The sequence below is a fragment of the Trifolium pratense genome, linkage group LG6, assembly GCF_020283565.1.
Source record: "Trifolium pratense cultivar HEN17-A07 linkage group LG6, ARS_RC_1.1, whole genome shotgun sequence".
Classification (NCBI taxonomy): domain Eukaryota; kingdom Viridiplantae; phylum Streptophyta; class Magnoliopsida; order Fabales; family Fabaceae; genus Trifolium; species Trifolium pratense.
The window spans coordinates 41,157,318-41,179,479 of NC_060064.1; the positions used below are offsets into that span (position 1 = coordinate 41,157,318).

Below are 22,162 nucleotides of genomic sequence, written 5' to 3' on the forward strand. Positions count from 1 at the left end.
AAATAGTTTATATAACCGGTAAAATATTAGATTGATTACCTATCTAGCTTTTGGGGTAAACTATCATCTTGTACACAGATTTCTTTTGTCGATCAGTAGAAACAAATTTCACTTTGTCGAGCAGTCCCTGTTATTCAAAAATTAACCACTAGTGAAATAAATAAACAAATAAAAAAAGACCAAGCTTTGACAGATTTTAAAAATGTCAGACAAAGAAATGCTTGAAGAGTAACGGTAGGTACTGTACAAGAACTACAAACATAATAACAAAAGAGGTTAGAATATATTTAAATTTAACAAGTCAAATCCAGAAATTATTGGGAAATCTATATTATTAAAATTAGTAAAATATATTGTAAGTATATATAAGCAACATAGTTATTTATCAAAACCAATTACATCTCATTTCAGTAAGATTTAATTGTATAGAACTGCCAACAAACCAAGACCCGGTGAAGAAAAGCTTTGGACGTATTGAAAAACCAAAAGCTTGAGATACCATCAGTGATGTAAATCAAACCTCCAGCAATGTTTACTGAACTGGAATTTTCTTAAACAGCAATGAAATCGGTCTACACATGGATTATTTCATCCTGTACATTGTATTCAATGTCGTCTTCCTGCTCATGCCAGCCTCAAGGTCGCACTAGTTGATGTCAGTGTCAAGTATCAATGATGCCTTCGCCCTTTTGTTTGTTTGTCAACATGATTATTGATTGTCATCCTTTAAGAATGAATGAATGGGGGTATATGAGATTTCACTTTGTCAAGGGAACAGAATCCATATCATGCTTTCTTAAGTTTCTCTCCATCACACCACAGAAAGATGTCTATTTTTCTGCAATAATTATGGTCTTGACAAGGACAAGGCGCATTAGCATTTAGCACACTTTAATAAATATAAAATTTCACACAGTCCGTATTGCTTGCATTGCTTCTCGAATTTCCTGTTATCAATGAATAATGTTCCACTGAAACAAAAATGAATATCCTCTGTTTCTGCCCCTGCCGAATGTGCCTGGAAAATTGGAAATGCTACAAAAGTACCAAAATTGATTTGAAATTCATTGTGAAAACCAAATATTTTCCTCCTCAGACATCTGAAACTGAAGGCTTAAACCACTCATGTGGTCTACCAGACTATCCATTATCAAAAGAATGTTAGTCATTCTTCTGTTTGACTTATCTTGTGCTTCAAATCTATGGACTTTGTTTTTTACTTCAATCCAACTACAACCAGGATTCGGTTTTAGTCCTTTGTCTTTCATCAATTTCCGTACTCGTGCTACCTGATTCCACCAACCAACACTTGCATACAGATTTGCCAGTTGTAGAAGTGTCGCAGAGCACCCTGGTTCCAATGATAACCTGCTCTCCGCTGCTTGGATACCAATCCAAACACTTCCATGAAGCCTAGAGGAAGAAAGTAGGGAACCCCATATCACAGCATTGGGACAAACAGGCATGTTTTGGATGAAATCAAGAGCCTCAAGAAGCAAACCAGCCCGACCAAGAAGGTCTACAATACAAGAATAATGATCCAGTTCTGGCTGCAAACCATGATCAACCATGGAACTGAAGTAAACTTGTCCTTCTTTAACAAAACCTCCATGCCGACACGAGGATAAGATGCCAAGGAAAGTTACAGCATCTGGATTAACACCTTGCTTTATCATCTCTTCAAAGAGATCAATTGCTTCTTGTGCAAGTCCATGGTGTGCATACCCAACAATCATAGAATTCCATGTTACAACATCCTTACTCACCATGTTTTCAAATACGTACAAAGCATCATCAATTGCCCCACATTTGGAATACATAGCAATGAGAGCATTGTCAACATGAAGATAACAATGAAAACCCATTTGAATTATTTGACAATGAGCACCTCTCCCATGTCCAAGTGCTCCACTACTCATACAAGCACTAAGCAAACTCGTGTAAGTAAAATAATTTGGCTTCAATTCTGCACTCCTCATCTCATGAAAAAGCTCCAAACATATATCAACACGCCATTCTTGCGCAAACCCAGCAATAATCGCCGTCCACGAAACCACATTTCTTTCAGACATTTCATCGAACACGCGGTATGCATCACTCAACAAAGCACATCTACTATACAAACTTATCAAAGAACTTCCAACATAAACATTAGCAATGAACCCAGTTGTTATTGCAAAACAATGATATTGAATACCTCCATAAAGATCACGTTTTGACCCACATGAACTCAAAGCTTGAGACAAAAAACACACATCAATTCCCAATCCTTGTTCCATCTCAAGAACATATGATTCAATAATGGATTCATTAACAGTTTTTAAAGTAACTGAATTACCACCACAAAGAGGATTTGTTGCAGTGGTGTCTAGAATGTCCTCAACTAACCTAAGATGACTTCGACGATTTTCAATATCAGTGACACTTTTTTGGGGGGAAACGAGTTTAAGGATTCTTAGAGCATTAGTTAAGTCTTTGTTTGGTCTTTTGGGACCTAATTTGTGGGAAGAGAAAGGCCTAAAAATTTGATTTTGGTGATGAAATGTTGGGATCATGTTCCTTGGAAGGAATAACAGTGCTTTGGTCATTCTGAAAGGATCCATAGGTTATGCCTGTGAGAGACACATGTTGGGAAATAGGCATGACACTGAACATATGTAATTCACAATTCTTTGTTGGAGGGAGGACTCGTGAGAATTTCAGAGTTTTAAATACTCTATCATCCGAGTTGATTTATTTCAATTTTGTTGAATTTTTAATTTTAAATTATATTAATTGGGTACGTTTGATACAGAGTAAAAAAATAGTGATTTTGATGCAAAATAATTTAGGGATTAGTTTTTAGAGATTTTTAGACAAATTGAATTAATTTGTGTTTGTTTATTATATACTGCCTTTAGTCCTATCTGTAAAAAAATGTTGACTTTTTAGATACATTGTAAAATTGATGTATTGTTTAGATACGTTGATTTTACAATAAATCTAAAAAACAAACATTTTCTTATATATAGGACCGGGGGAGTAATAAATATGAATGAAATGTACTATTGATCCTTAAATATATAAATCGCTGTCATATTAGTCGTTAAATATATCAAAATTGCAAATAGATTCACAAATATATCTTTTTTAGTTATTTTGACTCTTGAATTTTTGGTAATTAATTTAATTTAGTCCTCAAATATGTTCTTTTTTAATTAATTTAGTCCATAAAATTACAAACAAATAAGATATTGGGATGTATTTGCAATATTTTGATACATTCAAGGACTAGTATGACAATGACTTACACTTTCAGACTAAAATGATAGTTTGCTCTCTTAAAAACTAGGCTTAATTATTCTTTTGGTCCATTAACTTATATTTGTTCTCCAAATTCGTCCCTTCCGTCAACTTTTTGCAAAAAACATTAGTTTCAGGTCAGGTGGCACTGTGGCAGTATTACATGGCAGGAGTCAGATTAATTGTTATATAAAATTTGATATTGTGATATGGGAACAAAATTAGGGTTGAAAGGACCATTTCATCTTCATCTCTATCGATCTCCCATCTCTATTCTTCTTAAATTTTTGTTCGTTGCCCAGAATCATCAGCATGTCGAGCGCATGCCAGAATTCAAGGAGCCAAAGTCGTTCAGTGTCAGGCCCGGTTTTGGGAAAGGGCAACCAGGCCCCCAGCCCAGGGCCTTCAAAATATTGGGGCCTCAATTTTTATTTTTATTTTAAGTTCATCACAATTATATTGGATAACTAGTCGTTCCGACGAATTTATTTCACGAAATGTCAATTGGTTAATTGGTCCGCGCGTTCTTCCTGAGGTTTTCTTCATAATAAGTATATAGTCAATTATAATTTAATATTATTTATGGTTTAGATTAAACAACTATTGATAAATGGTCCAGTGGTTGTAAAGTTTCTTTTTGACAGATTTTTCAAAAACAATTTAAGAGATCAAAATGTTTAAAAAAATGATGTTGAATACAACTAAATATAAACTCAATAATGATCATTGAGGTCATGCTATAATATGACTTTTTTTTGTTAGTGACTAGAATGAATGATTATTTTTAATGTTATTGAAAATTGTTTACAATTTAAACACAATATATTCTTTTTAAAAAAAAAAATTAAAAGGGGTCATTTTCATTATTTGCCCGGGACCTCTCAATACTTGGAGACGGCCCTGGATCAAAGCGAGAGCGTATTTCATCAAATACCAAACTATTCATCATTTTCATTTTATCTATTAAGCACTGATAGGAATTCCTTAAATTATCACATGTGTCTATTTGTTAATATCCATTCATAGAATATGTTCGATCAATCAATTATCTAATATAAAATCAAATAGACTAGACAGCTTCATAATCTGGTGTTCAAACATCTGATCTAATAACGAGTTGCATAACCAAAAATCTAATAACAATACATGATCCTTGAAGAGCTTAGGATCATTGTAGTAGATATCACACTTAGTAACATATATACCCTCTCGGCAAATCTTGTGAATAAGCTGGAGGACTCGAGCAGTAATTGTGGCTTTACCAGCAGTTTTGAGGTTTTAAGAAACGAGTTATCCTTGAGAACTATGCGATCGAGTTCAGGGATATATTGCTGGTAATCGGGGGAACGAGAAGGAACATTGAAGGCATAGACCTTGCCAAAGACAACAGAGTTAGCCAGCTCGACAACAATGGACTCGATTTTTGTTCATCAAGGATGATATTTTTGTTTTCGATTGTAGTATACCTAGGATGCGGGCCCGGTTTTGGGCCAGGGCAACCAGGCCCGACCTCCAAAATATTGGGGCCTCAATTTTTATTTTTTGAAGTTCATCACAATTATATTGGATAAGTAGTCGTTTGAACGAATTTATTTCACGAAATGTCAATTGGTTAATTGGTCCGCGCGTTCTTCCTGAGGTTTTAGTATTCGGAGTGGTGAGTTAAACTCTCGCATCTGACAATTTTTTTTATTTTAAGAGAACTCTTCATAATAAATATATAGTCAATTATAATTTAATATTATTTATGGTTTAGATTAACCAACTATGTGCATGAGTTCTACTCCTACTTTCACCTTTTTTTCAATTTTTTTGACAGATTTTTCAAAAACAATTCAAGAGATCAAAATGTTTAAAAAAATGATGTTGAATATAACTAAATATAAACTCAATAATGATCATTGAGGCCATGCTATAATATGATTTTTTTTTTGTTAGTCACTAGAATGAATGATTATTTTTAATGTTATTGAAAATTGTTTAAGGGACCCATTTTCATTATTTGCCCGGGACCTCTCAATACTCGGAGACGGCCCTGTTCATTGCAAGCAAGAGTAACAACAATTGAAGAACATGTACATTCTTTTGGATATGTGGGTTTTATCGAATTTTGACAGGCTTAAGAGAATTTTGCCACTACAGGTAAGTTATCCGGTGCAGTGCATAGCTAATACCCTCCGGGATACAACAGTTATTTCTTGCTAGCACTGCACGTAAATTAGTAAGATCTAAAAGAATTTTTTTTGGATGTTCATGATAACTTAGTATTATTATAATGGGTAAATAAGTTTTTACCCCCCTACAAAATAGCCAAGTTTTGTGTTACCCCCTGCAAAATAAAAATTTTGGATTCCCCCCTTGTAATCTATTATTTATATATTTAGGAGTTTATCTCTCATGGTCTTATTCTTATGTGGCACCATTTCCTTGATCCATGTCTTATGTGGCATTCTAATATTTCTCCAATTCATATGTGGCTAACTATGAAGGCCTTTGCAATTTCTCTAATACATGATGATATCATTTTACTTAGAATCTTTGACTAATTTGGAAATTCAATCATTTTTCAATTATTGTTTATAAATCAAATTTAATGCACCTATTAAAAATAATTTTAAAAGGAAATAATTGACTATTTTTGTACCAATTTCGTCAAAAAAAATTTATTTTTGTACCAAAGCAATTGTTTTTAAATTTTTTTTTTATGAAAGGAAGATTGCCAACTGCATATAATAATTAGGTATAATTGTCAGCTGGATATAATAATTTTTATGGTCTTCAAATTCAATTAAAAAAATATTAAATCTTTATGGTCTCCAAATTATTCTCTCACAAATTTTTTTCTAAATGGTCGTGTATCAAAATACTAAGGTCACACACACACACACATATATATATATATATATATATATATATATATATATATTGTATTACGGTAAAAAAAAAATTATATATTTTCATAATTTTATAATTATATAGAGTCACATAATATAATTAATATTTTATTATTATTTAAAAAAATTGGAATATGTGTGTTATATTCATGTGCATTAATTTATTTAATTTATTTATAATATAATGGAATATGTCTTATTTACTAATTTACTAATTACTAATTACTAATTTACTAATATATTTTTAAAATTAAAAATGGAATCAATATATTTGACTTTTAATGAATTTAATTTCATATTAAAGACAAAATTACTCATTTGTCCATTTTTTTTACTATATATATAACATTTGTCTGAACTCTAAAACTCACAATTTTTCAATCTTCATTATCTCTTATTCTTCTCTCTCGATAATCACTATTTTTTCTGTATATTGTCACCTTTTTAAATTTCTTTATTTTTTCTTCTTTGTTCGATATTTCTTATATTTTTAATATATTGTTTGTTTTACCTTTTGGATTATTTTCTTTTGGTCATCTTTTTATTTATTAATCCTATTTATTTTTCGTGACAGGGAAATAATTGAGAGGCAAGACGAAATGCATCACATTCTCACAAAATGGATTGAATTGAGAGCTCGGAGTCTGTTTTAACAACTGTAGTTTTGTTTTTTTAGAAAATCTTGCTTATAGCACTTTATCAATATCAATGATGTCTTGGATACAAGTTGGAATATCAATGATGTATTTACTTGATGAATCTATCAACAAATTAATCAAATGATGTATTTTTCCAATAGTATTAAGTTCATCATTATTGTATATTTTTCTATTGCAATTTTTATTTTATACTTCTTTTTTTTTTTAAAAAGGAGATCTTTATTTTTGTGAATCTATTATTTATATGTTTAAGAGTTTTTTCTCAAGGAAACAAATCTACGTGTCACTTTCTTATGAACTTTAATTTTTATTAATCCAATGTGGCATCCTCTCATTCATCATTCTCTTAGGTGGCGTCCTCTCATTTATTTTACCGGTCAAAATCTCACGTGACAATCTCTCAATTCATTTTGCTGATATGTCATTCTTCTATGTTTTTTCCTTTAGTCATTAGTGCTCAATTATAAATATAGAAATTGTTCAATCAGGTTTTATGAACAAATGTCTATATATTAATATTTTGATACAATTGAAATTTTACATATGGAAACTTTTGATTATTGACCAACAAATTTTTGGAATATATATTGATTAAATTAAATCAATGCTGAAATGTATGGAAATTTCAAAAATTAAGGACCAAAAATCTACTATAGTTTCTATATATACGGGTCAATATGTAAGTGTGAGGGTCATTTAGTGTCTCAACGCCCCTTCTCTATTTTCTCTTCTCACCTTCACTACTCTTTTTTTTTTTTTTTTACAGAATCACTACTTTTTTTTTCTATCTATTGCTATTGTTCGTTTTTTTTTAAATAAAAAATCTATTGCTATTGTTGGTTATTTCTTATTTATTTGTTCAATATAATTTTTGAAATAAACAAATAAAAATTATATAAATTTGGACAGTTTTTAAAATTTGCACATTAACAAATGAGATATGCTTAAAAAAATTATATAAATTTTTTTTGTGTCAAGCAAATGACAAACAATTCTACTGTTCATTACTTTTAAATAAATAATATTAAAATTAAAATCGGCCCATTTTGCTTCTCAAATGTGAAATTTTTTCACACGGGGACATGATATAAAATATTCCTGAAGAAAACAAATGTCTAAAGGAGAGAGATGACGATTAAGAACAAGTATATTAACCGTTAGATTAGTTTTTGCATAATGACTTTTTTTTTATGAAAATAAAAGAATAAATATATGAACATGTGAGTTTGGAATGGGGAGTGGAATATCAATCTCCATTATGTCATTTCTCCTTAAAATATCCAAAATTTGGATCTTTTATCATATTTAAATAAACTATTACATTAAATATAAAATTAATTTTACAAATAATTAAAAAAATCACAATATTAAAATTTTAATAATCCATATTTTTCATGTGTGAAAAAAAATGATCTATATTGTTCATAGAACATTAACCCGGACGATAGCACGGGTAAGTTATACTAGTATAAAGATTTTTTGTCTTTCCCCCCTTGTTGGCCAGCTTGGATATTATTGATGATGTGGCAAGCATATATGACATTTCTATCATTTTTTCTTTATTTATTAAGTGTCATGTAGGTTAATTAATTATTAAGTGGCATTGTTGAATTGAAAAGTTATTTTCCATGGTGTAATTAATCATTTTATTTATTTAGTTTATAAATTAAAATATTAAAAAACAATTAAAAAAAATCCTTCATCATCATCAACATCAGATTCATCACTATCATCGTCAAATCAACAAAAAAAACACTCAAATCTAAATAAAACTCAACAGAAAGAAGTAAAATCAAAATAAAACTCAGATGGTATGATGATGAACACAAATCTAAACTTCCCTTCCTTGTTGTTTCTGGGTTTTTCGTTTTCGGTTTTGTTTGCTGGGTTTTCATTTTAGGACATCGATGGTGATTGATTTCTGGGATCCAACTTGATAGCGTTTTGAGAAAGTGAAGGAAGATGAAGAAAAAAAAAGGCAAGGAAAATACAAAAGTTCTGGGTTCTCGTAGAAATCACCCAAATGGTGATGGTTTATGGATTGTGTAACAAAAGAGAGAAAAAATGGGTTAGGAAGAAGGGAGGATGACGATGATAATAGTTGTTGATGAGATTGAAGGTTGATGAATTGATGATGATGATGAGAGTTGGATGTTGATCAATCTGGTGGAAGCAAGAGATAAGAACAGAAAAATGGAACACAAAAGAGGGGAATTAATTTTATTCAAAAAAAAAAAATTATTCTTCAACAAAAAAAAATTTAAAAAAAAATATGAAATATATTTAGAGTTTAATTACTGTGCACCGTCGGTGTAATTTTTTTTTACACATACATCCAATGACGTACGTGTTGCCACATCATTTAATGAATGTGACACATCATGTGTTTTTAATGACCATACATGATGTGTCGGTATATTATTGGACGCATGTGCAAAATAACTTTACACCGACGGTGCATATAAATTAAATTCATATATTTATATATGTGTCACTAAATAAATTAAATAAGATTGAATTAAAAAGCCACATAAGCTGCCACATCATCAAAAATTAAGATTTCATATCTAGTTGGCAATTGAGGGGGTAATTAAAGAAATTTTAACTTTGTGAGGGAGGAATCCAAAATTTTTATTTTGCAGGGGGTAACACAAAATTCGGCTATTTTGCAGGAGGTAAAAACCTATTTACCCTATTATAATTAACTTCCGTTACTTATTTTCATTACTCTTGCTCTCTGCTTCCTTAAAGGTAAGTCTAATCGTATCTCATGGAATTAAGATATGTTTTGACTTTTTGACATAATATATATTCTTTTTTATAATTTAGGACTTGGAATCACTTGATTTAAATGTATTTTTTGAGCTTGTAACTTTGTATAATTGTTTCTTTTTGTGGGGGTGCTTTTTAGCATCCTTTTGACTCTTGTTTTTTCCTGATTAAGTATATCTTTTTTTTTTTACTAAAAATAAAGGATATTCATTCATTCAAACTGATAGAGTACATCGATGTAATACAAATTCAAATTTGCTAAAAACAAAAAGGATGAATCTGCAAACAAACTCACAGCATCCATGTTAATAGCGTAAAACGGCAAATTACATAAGCCTACATATATGACTATATTGAAGTGTCTGGAATGTCCATGCCCCCAGATCTGCAGCGTTGATGACACAAAAGTCGACATTGGATAGATTTGTACTTGATCGGATCTAATCCTTCAACCTGAAACAAATGAACACCGCACAAAGACGGGAAAACAAAATACACCGCACAAAGACGGCACAACAGAATACACCGCACAAGGACGGGATAACAAATAACACAAAATCAAACAAATATGTGAAAAATCACACTTATTTAACAACGAGAAAGAAAAAACAATTTGGAGGGGTGATTTTAGGTCAAGATTTGACCTGAAATCACCCCTCTTTGATAAATTAAGAAGAAGAAAAAAGGTGACGGCTAGGGTTAGAACTTAGGAGATGAGAGAATAGAAATGACTTGTGCTTGATTAAAATTGTCTTTTTTTATTAATATATTATTTGACTTAAAAAAAAACCCAAAGAGGTTTTATTAAGAAAATAACACCTCAAAGCACAAGTATATACTTTGACGGTGACAAATACAAGTATAGGTGACAAAGACAAACAAGTCTACTGTCTACACTTGAAGAGAAACCACCAAGACACACCTCCCCCAGCCAATCCAAGGCAGTATTCAGAGATATAAAGCACGAATGCAAGAGAAAGAAAAATCCCACTGCAAACATAGGATCGACCACCAATACATAAGAGCCTATAAAAGACAAAAATGACCTTATCAGCAGATAAGCTTCAAAGCAAAACTGGACCTTAGCAGAAGCTCAATCCCTACTGACAAAAACCCAATCAAAGCAAACAAATATCACGTGACGTGAGAGCTGCGATATCAAGTGAAAATCATATCTTATTATTTTTGTTCGATCATTGGTTTGGGCATACAGCAGTATTCACGAAATATAAAAAATTGTGTTCTGATGATCAATATATTTTTAGGAAAATGCTAACGAGTATTTTTGGGACACTTTTTAAGCGTCTTAAATAGTACTTCCTCCGTCCCAAATTATAAGGGAAAAAAGCTCATTTTTTTGTCCCAAATTATAAGAGAAAAAATCATTTTCAAGAATGTTTTTTCCTTATTTTCATAAAATTATATGCAAATTGCATTTAATTTCTTCTCTCTCATTTTCTCAATAAACAACAACCAATAAAAATTATTTTTACATCTTCCTATACAACTTATTTCAAGGAAAACCCACAAAAACATATTTCAAATTCTCATATTTTACTTTTTCTTAATAAGTGTGATTTTTTTATTTTTCCTTACAGAAATGTTTTTTGTAACGAAACGAAAAACACGACAAACATGGTATGGAATTTGGCTGAGCAATGTAACCCCACAACCTCCTTGTTTTCCGCCAAATACACAACTTATAGCCAATCAAACTAAAACACCTTGCCATTCTTGATTTTCTTATAATTTGGGACGGATAGAGTAAGTTTTTGTGAAACTTTTATGAAAATATGCGAAGTCAACATATTGAAAATTGAAGTACTTCAAACACCCTGTTAACGCAATTACTTCAAATACATTTGAACCCAAATTCCTCTGAACAAAAGTAGTGTAACTAATTAACACTAGATTCAAACCAAAACAGACAAATGCAAACACCATTCAAATCTTCAACCATTTCCTTGTACTAGCTAAATCATTTTTCTTCTTCTACCTCTCAATCTTTAAATCTCTTTCATCAACAATATCATCATCATAAAAAATTACACCATTTATCATTGGCTTTGTCTAATTGCAATATCATCAACAATATCTCTTTCATTGGATATTTTATTTTTTAATTTATTTTAAAGTTAATTTATATATTTATTTTAAAGTTAATTTATATATATTATTATTAACCATTTGATGCACATTACTTAATTTGTTCCTCGGTCAATTGCTTCATTAACAAGAATACTACTAAGTGACAAAACCATACAAATACACATATATAATGCATAATGGATAAAGTGAGTGATACAATAAAAAATGGAGTGTTAGATATCGTGACGATAGCTTAATTGGTAGGAATTTCGTATTATACAAGTAGGGTTGAATTCCAAAACCTCTATTTGTTCGGTGGAAATAATTATTGACAAAATAAAAATAAAAATGGATTGTTACAAAAATAGCACTCTTACCAAATAAAGAAATTAGGAACAATACAACGTGTAGCACATCAAACTTGGTACAAATACCACACAACAAGGTCAACAAAAGACAGAGGAAGGAAACAAAAACTAATATTATCATATATCGACAATGTCATGTATTTTTTTCTCCAATATTTCTGAACTAATTTGTCCCATAGTGTGATAGAAAGACAAAAGTTCTGATAATTGTTCTACTGACATTTTTTCCATTGCATTTCTTGCCATTTTTTCTCTTTCCTCATTCTGCTTCAATCTCTCTATGTATGACCCTGAATTCCTAACTGTTGCACCCATTTGCTTTAACCTGTTTTCTTGTTGCACAGTCAAGGCTGTGTTTGACTGCAAAATTCAATGAACATAAATCAATACAATGAAAAGAGATTTCAAAAGTATATACCATTCCTATGATGCAACACATAAGTGCGAAAATCCGACACTAACACTCTTCAGATTAGGCGTCTTCAATCTAAAGTGGAAATAGTTGAATGTAAACTACAACGTCAGTGTCTAACACCTGAACGTGCCTTCAATCTAAAGCTTTGATGCTACACAGATAAGCATGTATATGAAGCACACAAACACTCTTTAGATTAGGTGTGGCCCGAAATTGGACACGCGTCACACATACGATTATATTAAATTATATGATTTTCTCCAATCATTACTTGTGTCGAATTGTCAGTGTCCACGTGCTTCATAGTTAGGCACACTAAAATAACAAACAAATGAGAAATTGTAGTTGTGCATTACCTCAAGAAACTCTGCCCCAGCTTGAAGTTCAGATTCTTTGGCGGGGTTCATGCCATGGCCATGATGATTGTAGAGGTCTTTTGCAAGTGAGAAACTACGCACTATAGTTTTCCTTTTGTTTTCCATTTCCTTATTAAGCTTTAGAGGCTTTTGGATAGATGCTAAACTATTCAGCTTCTTCTGATAAGCAACAACTGCCTTTACAAATTCCTGCAGTTATTTCATGAACTTAGAAGAAATGTTAACTAACTTATATAGTCAATATAATGTAATGGCATCAAAGTAGATTTTGTAAAGAAACCACTTTCTATAGTAAATCATCAATTTCTTCTCAAAATCTATACGATTTTCCCTATCTTTTCCTCCAAGAAAATAGTACTAGTCTAGTGAAAAAGTTAAAATTAATCAAGGGATTATCGAATGCTATGAAATTTTGTAGATACACTCTGTGTTACGATAGAAGTTTATGCAAAAAAAAAAAATCAGATAATTGGAATCATGTAAATCTTGTGACATTCGTTCAATATAGGCCCCTAATGTTGTACTATCAGTGTAGGAGTATATCAATAGGACTATAATGAAACGAGTGTGACAAAGTGTTCGATACTAGCCACATTCACATACAATTTTATTTATTCCAGAGACAAAATAAAATTAACAGTGTAAGTTTAGGGACGAAATTGATGGTTTATTGCATTTCTCAAAATTACCTGATAAGCGAAGGGGCATCCCGGATAATCAAACTCATCTGAATCAGGCTTCCTCATACGCTCAGGATGAAACTGCAAACCCATAATAAACTTACCCTCTTCGGGATTATAAGCATCAGGATCATAAAACCCTTCAATCAAACCATCAGGGGCAAAAGCCATTGGAACAAAACGTTGTGCAAGTCTCTTAACACCTTGATGATGATAACTATTTACCAAAATATCCATTTTCCCATCTTCCAAAGAATCCTTAAACCAATGATGCAAAGGTGTATTTTCAACAATTTTCACCTCATGTCTATGACCATCATAATCATCATAGTTCATATGCATCACCATTTCACTCTCATCTAAACACTTGTTTGAAATCTCTCTACCTATATCTTGATATAAAGTACCTCCACATGCTACATTTAGGAGTTGTGATCCTCTACAAATTCCCATGTATGGAATGTTTCTTTCAAGACAAAGTTTGGCCAGTGCTAATTCAATTGAATCTTTTTCTTTATCAATTAATGTGTCACTTGCATGTAGTTTTCTTATTTCATCTAATTCCTCTTGTGAAAGACATTGTGTGTCTTGTTCATACCATGATGGATCAATGTCTTCTCCTTCACATAGAAGAACACCATGGATTGGTTCAAAGCTATCTAACAACATATGGACCCCGGAAACACGTGGAACTATGACCGGTACCGCGCCATAGCTTACTATAAGATCAAGATGATATTCACCTAAAAACATTAATCATATAACTATTAGTAACATGGTCAGCGACGCAGCTTATTGTCCGTATAACTTCAGATATAAATATTATAACACAATAATTATAAAAAATGGACATGTGACGAAAACAATCTTTAAAATTCAATTTGAATGATCGATAAAGAGCTAGCATATAATTAACAAACTAACTAATAATTTGTGTTATGATGATTTGATGTAAATTACATTATGGAAATGAAATTAGTGGTTACCAACAAAATCAACGAACTTGTTCTTGCGAAGGGTTCGTCTAGAGACAATTAAAACACGAGGGAGAATGACGGAGAGATCAGAAGACATTGTACGTGATGAAAATTTGATGCGGAAGAAAACCAAGTTATGAAGAAATTAATTATGTGAATTGATTTTGAACAAATGAAATTTGATTTTGTATTGTGTATGTTACTTATTCTAATGAGGCTTTCTTCGCTAGAGTATTTATAGGATGATTATTATGATTATTAGGATAAGGATTAGGAGTTCCAATGGGATGAGATCCACCGACTTATGAGTGCCCATATAAGGAATGGATTTTATGGCACGTCATTTCTATATTTTTTTTTGCTATCTCTTTGTAGTCGTTAGTAGTATAGTAGTAGTATAGTATCATCAAATATTATCATCAAAATTTATATATTATACTAATTTTGATTTATGAATAAACTACTGGTTTAAGTTTATCCATGCATTTTTATGGCAATAATCAATGTATTTAAGTTTGTATTTGTTGCAAATTTGTTTTCTTAATTTATTGAGAGAGGAAGAAAAAAAGTTGAACACACTGATTCAAGTGAAACATTAATGCTTATTAAAAAAAAAAAAAAGTGAAACATTAATGCACGGTCAAAGTATATGAGCTGGCGGCGAAGGAGAGACGGAAAAAGAAGGTAAGAGAAGAAACAGTGTCGTGGCTTTGCGTATTCTTCAACTTTATCACGTTTTATTTTCTTTCAACAAGAAAAACACTTTATTAAAGCTTTGTTTGGATTGGTGGTATGAGATGGAATGAAGTGGAATAGAGTGATATGGGGAGAGGTTTCATTGTTTGGATTCTTTAAAATTGAGTGGAATGGAATGGTATATGATGGTATTCATTTCATCTCATTCCATCATTTTCTCTCATTTTTCTTCACCTTCAATTTGGGCTGTATAAGATAGAATACAACCACTTTATAAAATTGTCCAAACAAGAATTGAGTTTTTGTTCCATTCTGTTCCGCTCCATTCCATTCCATTTTATTTCATTCCGCTCCGTTCCATTATGTACCATCAATACAAATATAGCCTAAGTGTTTTTGTTTTTGGGTAAGTAAACAGTGGGCCAAGTACCCCAAACAAAAACGTTTTTTTGTTTGCAGCATAAAATAATTTTTTTTTGTTTATAATGAGCGGGGAATCGACCTCAAGACTTATAGCGTACTAACCAAATTTCTTACCGTTAGACCAAACCTAGTAGATTAGCATAAAATAAAGTTTGAATAAATTAGTTTTGTAAAAATTGGTTATTTTAAAGGTTAAATATGTTTTTGTCCCTCTAATTATAAAATAAAATCAATTTTATTTTTAGTTAAATTTTGGTCCTCTTAAATTTTAAAATAAAATTTCAATTTTAAATTTTAGTCGTTTTTTTTTTCTTCAAAAATTTGCATATTATGTTCCAAATAATTTCTTCTTTAAAACATATCACTATTAAGATTTTAAAATATCATTTGCTTAATTATTTAACTATTTAATTTTTAGTTTAACAAATTAATCATTAATTTGAGAAATTATAGATAAATTAAAAAAAATTGGGACGGGCCACGGCACGGTGATGACTCCACGTCATTACATGTCATTGTAAGCTAATTCGAGTAAGATTATAGCATTTTTTTATGCTTTTGAGCTCATAAATGAGGAAAAATATCATCAAGTTGAAGCTACTTGTGAGTCAAAGAATTTGAAGTAATTAATCGTCAAGTTTGCAACTTGCGCATCATGCCCAGAGAAATGGCGCACAAGGCGCAAGAAGGAGGATATTCAGCGTGGCTCAATGCCACTAGCGCATGATACGCAGGAATATGGCACATGGTGCGTAAGAATGAAGGAGAGTGTTGGCAACCTCTGGCAGTTGCGCAAGATGTGTAGGAGTATGGCGCATGGTGCGCAAAGTCTATGAAGTGAAGTGAGTCTCTGGCAGTTGCGCATGATGCGCGGGAAATGGCACATGATGCGCCAGTTGGACAAATCAGGGAGTGACACGTCAGCATGGCGCATGGCACATAGATCTATGGCGCATGAGGCGTGGATCTGAGAAGCTTAACTATAAAAAGGTTGTTGATGCATTGGGGAAAAGGTTACGCATTCTGTTACGAAATTACCACTGTAAAGTGAAGTTGAGAGTTGTAATTGAAGATTTTCCCCTTTTCATTGAAGATCCATGATGAAGCTTGATCCTAGATCCTTTCTTGCAATATCAACTTTCTCCATGAATCACTTGATCATTTTGGTTAGGTATTTGAGATGAATTTGGATTGATGTAATTGGATCTTTTAATTGAATTGTGATCTCATGAATTGTATGAAACTATGTCAATGAATAATTCTTATTTTGATGCTTTTTCATTTATTAATCAAATGTGAAATTGATTTTAGAATTCAATCATCCATGAGAGTGGACTTGTGTTTCGACCTAGAATCATTGAACCTTGTGGGAATTGTCTTAGAGATAAGAAATCGAACTTTGTGATATTTGGATCTTGTGTGGAAAAACCTCAATTAACCTCGATTCTACCTAAGAGATTAGGGAATTGAGGATAATTGAGAGGATCAAGAACCAAGAGATTGGACTTGATCACTTTTTGGTTGATCCTTTCTTGGCATAGTGTAATGCAAGTAGTGAGATCACTTCAATTAACCAATTATATCGATTCAAAGGATTCGAAAATGCCTAATCGCCTTTGTTCATATTTGAAACTTCGTTTAGTCCGATTTTTACAATTGAATGCGACTTGATATTGAAACTTTCCCCCCAATTATGTCTATCTTTTTACATTTAAGTTTTAGATTCGATTGTGTTGTTTGAATTTCGTCAATCCCTGCAAAAACGATCTTTTTACTACTTATCGACGAATTGTGCACTTGCAATTTAACGATCACACGGCCCTCCCTGACCTATATATAGTTCCACCCCTGAAAATGTACTATCTCAAGAATATGGTGATTAGCCATGAAATGGTCACCTTTGTATAAGGGTATGAACAACCATCTTGCCTAATAAGTGTTATATATTGTCATTAGTTATATATATGAACTACATTTCTTTAATCATAGTTAATCTAATTAGTTGATGTTGAACTGTTAGATTGTCAACATTTAAATTTTTAAGTGTTTTCCATTCTAATATATGCTATAAAATAATATGATTTTATTATTTTATAGGATATTATAATAATATTAATTTATTTGAGTTTTGCTAAAAAAATTGTTTGCTTAAAAAAAAGTGAAAATTTTGGTTGGAAGAATTGATGCATCCTTTGATTTATTATTGAACATGATTGATGATTATATTTATGTGGAGGATATATTTGCAAATATTAAAATGTAGTGTTTAATATAGAAATCTTAATAAAGAAACAAAATTTGCATTAAATGTTTGTCACTTGTTAACTACTTCCGGGATATACCGGTACACATCCACATAATATGTGTACTGAAGAGTTCACCTATATATATATATATATATATATATATATATATATATATATATATATATATATATAATTTTTAACTAGGAATTTATATATGAAATTAATTAATTATTAATTGGAATATTAACTTATTATATATAGCCAGTGACGAAGCAAAGGCATATCCTAATATGAGCATATCCTTTACTCTTTCTTTGAACAAAGGCATATCCTGTGCTCTTAGTTGTATTAATTTGGAATAATTGAGCAACGTGTGTTTTATCAATTATTTTTTCGTAATTAATTATCGAATGAGCAATATTGTTGTTAGCATGTGTTGATAGAATATTGTTGAAACGAACTAACTCAACTAAGTCACCGGTGGCAGCCACCAGTCCGCAATCGGCTTAAATGCAACGTTGACGCGAGCTTTTTCAACAATGTCGGCGCAATTGGATGGGGTTGGTTCATACGTGATTATCATGGAAGATTTATATACTAGCAGGCTCTAGTATTATTCATCAAAGACGGAAGCAATGAATGAAATTATTCAGAGAGGTGTCTTCAATGTTTGTTTTGAAAGTGATTTGAAGGTTGTTGTTGATGCAATTTTCTCCAATTGTATTGGAACTTCAGAGTTTTGTATGTAGGGATGGATCCAGAAAAAATTCATACCGAGGGCCGAAAAATAACTAACTTTTTTTTTTTTTTTGGTGATAATAACTAACTTATTTTATTTATAGAGATTATATTTGTTTACATTGTCCATATAATTTTCTTTTGGTATCATATTATAAGTATGAAGTTATTCTCTCTCAACTGAATTTTTTTCATACGCATGAGTCCGAAATTAAACCTTTGAACATCAGTTAATATTACATGCAATATTCTTACTAACTGAGCTATATTTATAGGAACATAAATTATATAATATACTAATACTAAGTATATATATTATTAGAGTTGGAGTGAAACATATAATATATAATATAGGAGTATAATATATGTATATTTATATGTAAGAGATGGAGGGGAGGGGAGGGGAGGGGAGGGCCTTGGCCACTGCCTGTCCCCCGCCAGATCCGTCCCTGTTTGTATGTTAATTTATAGTATTAAATCTTTGTTAGTGAAATATCCCAACTTTGAGGTGAAGTTTATTAAGCGTTAGACAAATAGATTTGCTCACACTATAGCTAGGGCGGCCTATTCTTGGTCTAGTCGTTGTATCTTAGATTTGATTCTTCCTTATATTGAAAGTATTTTGATTAATGAAATGAGTTGAATTTGTTTTTGTCAACAAAAAAAAAAACTAAGTCATTGGGCTCAAGTGGTTAATGAGCTTCACCAAAAAAAGCATGAATTTCGGGAGAATCCAGGTTCGATTCATGGGTGGAACAATTTCTTGGGCAGATTTTATTTACCTCGCGGTCGAACTCTGGATGACTGGATCCCCTTTTCCTAGGAACTAGAGAGTTATAAAAAAAAAAATATAATATTGTTGAAACGGCAATAAACAATGCAAAGACTTATTAGAACCGGTAAGCAACCGATAAGTGCAATACCAAACAACTCGTAGAGTTTATATGTATCATGTATGGTATGGTATGGCATACGTCCATGGACCAGGACCATAGGATAAAAAGAAAACATTTTATTTTTGTCAAGTAAATAGAAAACATTTGTCCTGATATTGATTCTACTATTAATCTTTGGATAGTTCATATTTTGCATTTCCAAAAAAAAAACGTGTAGGGTAACACAAAATAATGTAAATTAGACGATATAAGATAAGATGAGATGAGCCATGAAAAATATCCAAAAATAATACTACAATGTCTGAGCCCAGGTTCGAACTGGGGACCTCTAGTGTGTGAGACTAGCGTGATAACCAACTACACCACCCAGACATTTGATGACAGGTTTTTAAATAGATAATTCATATTCTATCCATTCTTCTTTGTTTTAATTAACAATTATCCTAACCATTTCCCAGAGAAAAGAAAAGGCCTATTGTGCCAAAATACCATTTGGATTCAATTATGTAAGGTTTTTTTTCTTCTTTCTTTTCTGGAAAATACGTAGTCAGTGTTTTTTTGCTAAATAATTTTGTGAGTGTTTTCATTTTTAAAAAAGTTTTTTTTTTTAAGAAGTTAAACTAGTCCACCCAAATTGACACCAGTGAGAATCGAACTTACGACCTCAAAAAGGAGCACATTCCCAGGTCCCAAGCTAATACCACTAGACCAACCCAAATGAGTTCATTTTTAAAAAAGATTAATCCCACTTAACTTAATTTCAAATAAAGATTTAGTGTCCTTTATCTTTATTTATTTTTTATGACATTTTAGTTTTTTTCATGTTTGGATATAGATTTTAAGCTTCAATTCTATGATATTTTTTCTTTGCTCTCTCTCTCAATCATAAATATATGTTACACCTTAAAATAAAATTATAGATTTAAAGTTTGAAAAACCATATACAAAATGGATAAATGACGAACAAAGACAAAAAATTGCTTGAAAAAATATAAATGACCAAACCGTTATGTAAAAATTAAATTAATGGTCGACGAGAGATTGAGAGTAAGTTTGCCTCTTTTTATAATATCTTATCATTACAAATTTTTTAATTCTACAATTACTTTTACGAAGGCTACAACATAATTTTTTTTACCAACAAAAAATATTTATTCATTCAAAATAGTAGAATACACAGATAGTTAACGTGGTCTCAACTAGAAGATTTTGTTTTCCTTAATGTGGTTGGGAGTTTGTTGAGTTCAAATAACATTGCAGAATATGGTGGATTGTTATAGAACATAGATGGTGAGTTTATTTTGGGTTTCTACGGGGCAGCTGCGATTCAGAATATCCTATTTGCAGAGATTATGGCGATATGATACGACTTGAAGGTTTATTGGGAGTATGGTTTCCGTAAGGTGCTTTGTTGATCAGATTATTTACTCTCTGTTAATTTAATCAAGAAAAAGGAGTCACGGTACATCATTGTTTTGCGAATGAGAAAAATGTGTGTGCGGATGTATTGGGTAAATTGGGTGCTAGCTCTGACTCGCTGTTGGTAAATGTTTCTACTCCTAAAGATCTGGTCCGACCACTCTGTGATGTTTTTTTTTCGTTACATTTTAAGCTGATGTTTTTAATTACTATGAAAATATAATTTATTTTTTTAATCTTTTTATACGAGCTCAAATTAATTATTGATGATCATATAAACTACTAAATTTTATATAATTTAAATTTATTCGCTTATGTATATATATAAATCCTAGATAGTTGTGGAATTGCCTATCTAAATCCTAATCCACAAACCAATGAAAACCTTTCATTTAGCCACATCATCCACTTACATTCATTTAATGTGGGGTACTAATTGTAATTATTATTATTATTATTATTATTATTATTATTATTATTATTATTATTATTATTTTGGGTTATTATTCATTTTAAATTTTTTTGTTCATTTTATTATTTTGTGTATTTTATTGTCTTTTTTTCAAAAAAGTTAATGTTTTTGCTAATAATCTTTTGTCCAATCTTTATAAATATAAGGAGTTGGTCGATTGTCAGGACTTTTTTCTAATGTTAGTAAAAAAAATAGATAAAATAAATTTTACTAATGGTTGTTATGCTCTGTATGATTTTTATCATATTCGATATTTGAGTTTTTTTTTTTATCTGTAAGAAAATAAACAAGAAAAAACTAAGGTCTAGTTCTCATGTGACCAATAGCATCACTCAAAAGGGTAATGGATAGAGCAGGAGGACAAGATTCCCAAACCATTAAACCTTGGTCCATATTAGAGCCATACTTGGCAAGCCAATCTGCACAAAAATTGCCTTCTCTCAAGGTATGTTGAAAATGAAGAGACCAACCATTATTCTTGTAATTTCGAATACGGTTCACCACATGAGCGTAAGGGTGGGTATTCGGGACCCCTTGAGCAATGAGATCGATAGCGACTTTGGAATCAGATTCACAAATAACTTCAGTGTACCCTTTAGACCAAGCCAAACTAAGACCATGAACAATGGCTAATAACTCAGCTTTAAGATTGGTGGTTATGCCACAAAAACCCGAGAAACCATAAAGCCATCCACCAACATTGTTACGAATGATACCACCATAACCAGATCTACTAGGGTTACCTAAGGAACTTCCGTCA

At 31.3% G+C, this 22,162-nt stretch overlaps 2 protein-coding genes and 1 non-coding gene across 3 annotated transcripts; all 3 read right to left on the reverse strand.

Annotated features, from left to right (window-relative positions):
* Positions 1 to 877: 877 nt before the first annotated feature.
* Positions 878 to 2,675, reverse strand: LOC123891209 (pentatricopeptide repeat-containing protein At2g37320-like). The gene has a single exon (XM_045941056.1). The coding sequence runs from the start codon at positions 2,601 to 2,603 to the stop codon at positions 1,065 to 1,067; it is 1,539 nt and encodes a 512-aa protein (XP_045797012.1). The 5' UTR covers positions 2,604 to 2,675; the 3' UTR covers positions 878 to 1,064.
* A 9,308-nt stretch (positions 2,676 to 11,983) lies between these two features.
* LOC123891210 (putative glutamine amidotransferase GAT1_2.1) lies at positions 11,984 to 14,874 on the reverse strand. The gene is made up of 4 exons (XM_045941057.1): positions 14,522 to 14,874; positions 13,545 to 14,278; positions 12,835 to 13,044; positions 11,984 to 12,423 (listed from the first exon to the last, which is right to left on the reverse strand). The coding sequence occupies exons 1-4, from the start codon at positions 14,607 to 14,609 to the stop codon at positions 12,181 to 12,183; spliced, it is 1,275 nt and encodes a 424-aa protein (XP_045797013.1). The 5' UTR covers positions 14,610 to 14,874; the 3' UTR covers positions 11,984 to 12,180.
* A 4,935-nt stretch (positions 14,875 to 19,809) lies between these two features.
* TRNAV-CAC lies at positions 19,810 to 19,883 on the reverse strand. Its single transcript has one exon. It is a non-coding gene; the product is annotated as a tRNA-Val (tRNA).
* Between the last annotated feature and the right edge of the window lie 2,279 nt (positions 19,884 to 22,162).

Excerpts from the sequence above, each read along its gene's own strand:
- LOC123891209 (XM_045941056.1), bottom strand. The coding sequence starts at position 2,603 with ATGGATCCTTTCAGAATGACCAAAGCACTGTTATTCCTTCCAAGGAAC.
- LOC123891210 (XM_045941057.1), bottom strand. The coding sequence starts at position 14,609 with ATGTCTTCTGATCTCTCCGTCATTCTCCCTCGTGTTTTAATTGTCTCT. Across the intron at positions 14,279-14,521 it reads CAAGTTCGTTGATTTTGTTG|GTGAATATCATCTTGATCTT; the intron begins GTAACCACTAAT and ends TAATGTTTTTAG. Across the intron at positions 12,424-12,834 it reads CTGGGGCAGAGTTTCTTGAG|TCAAACACAGCCTTGACTGT; the intron begins GTAATGCACAAC and ends TGAATTTTGCAG.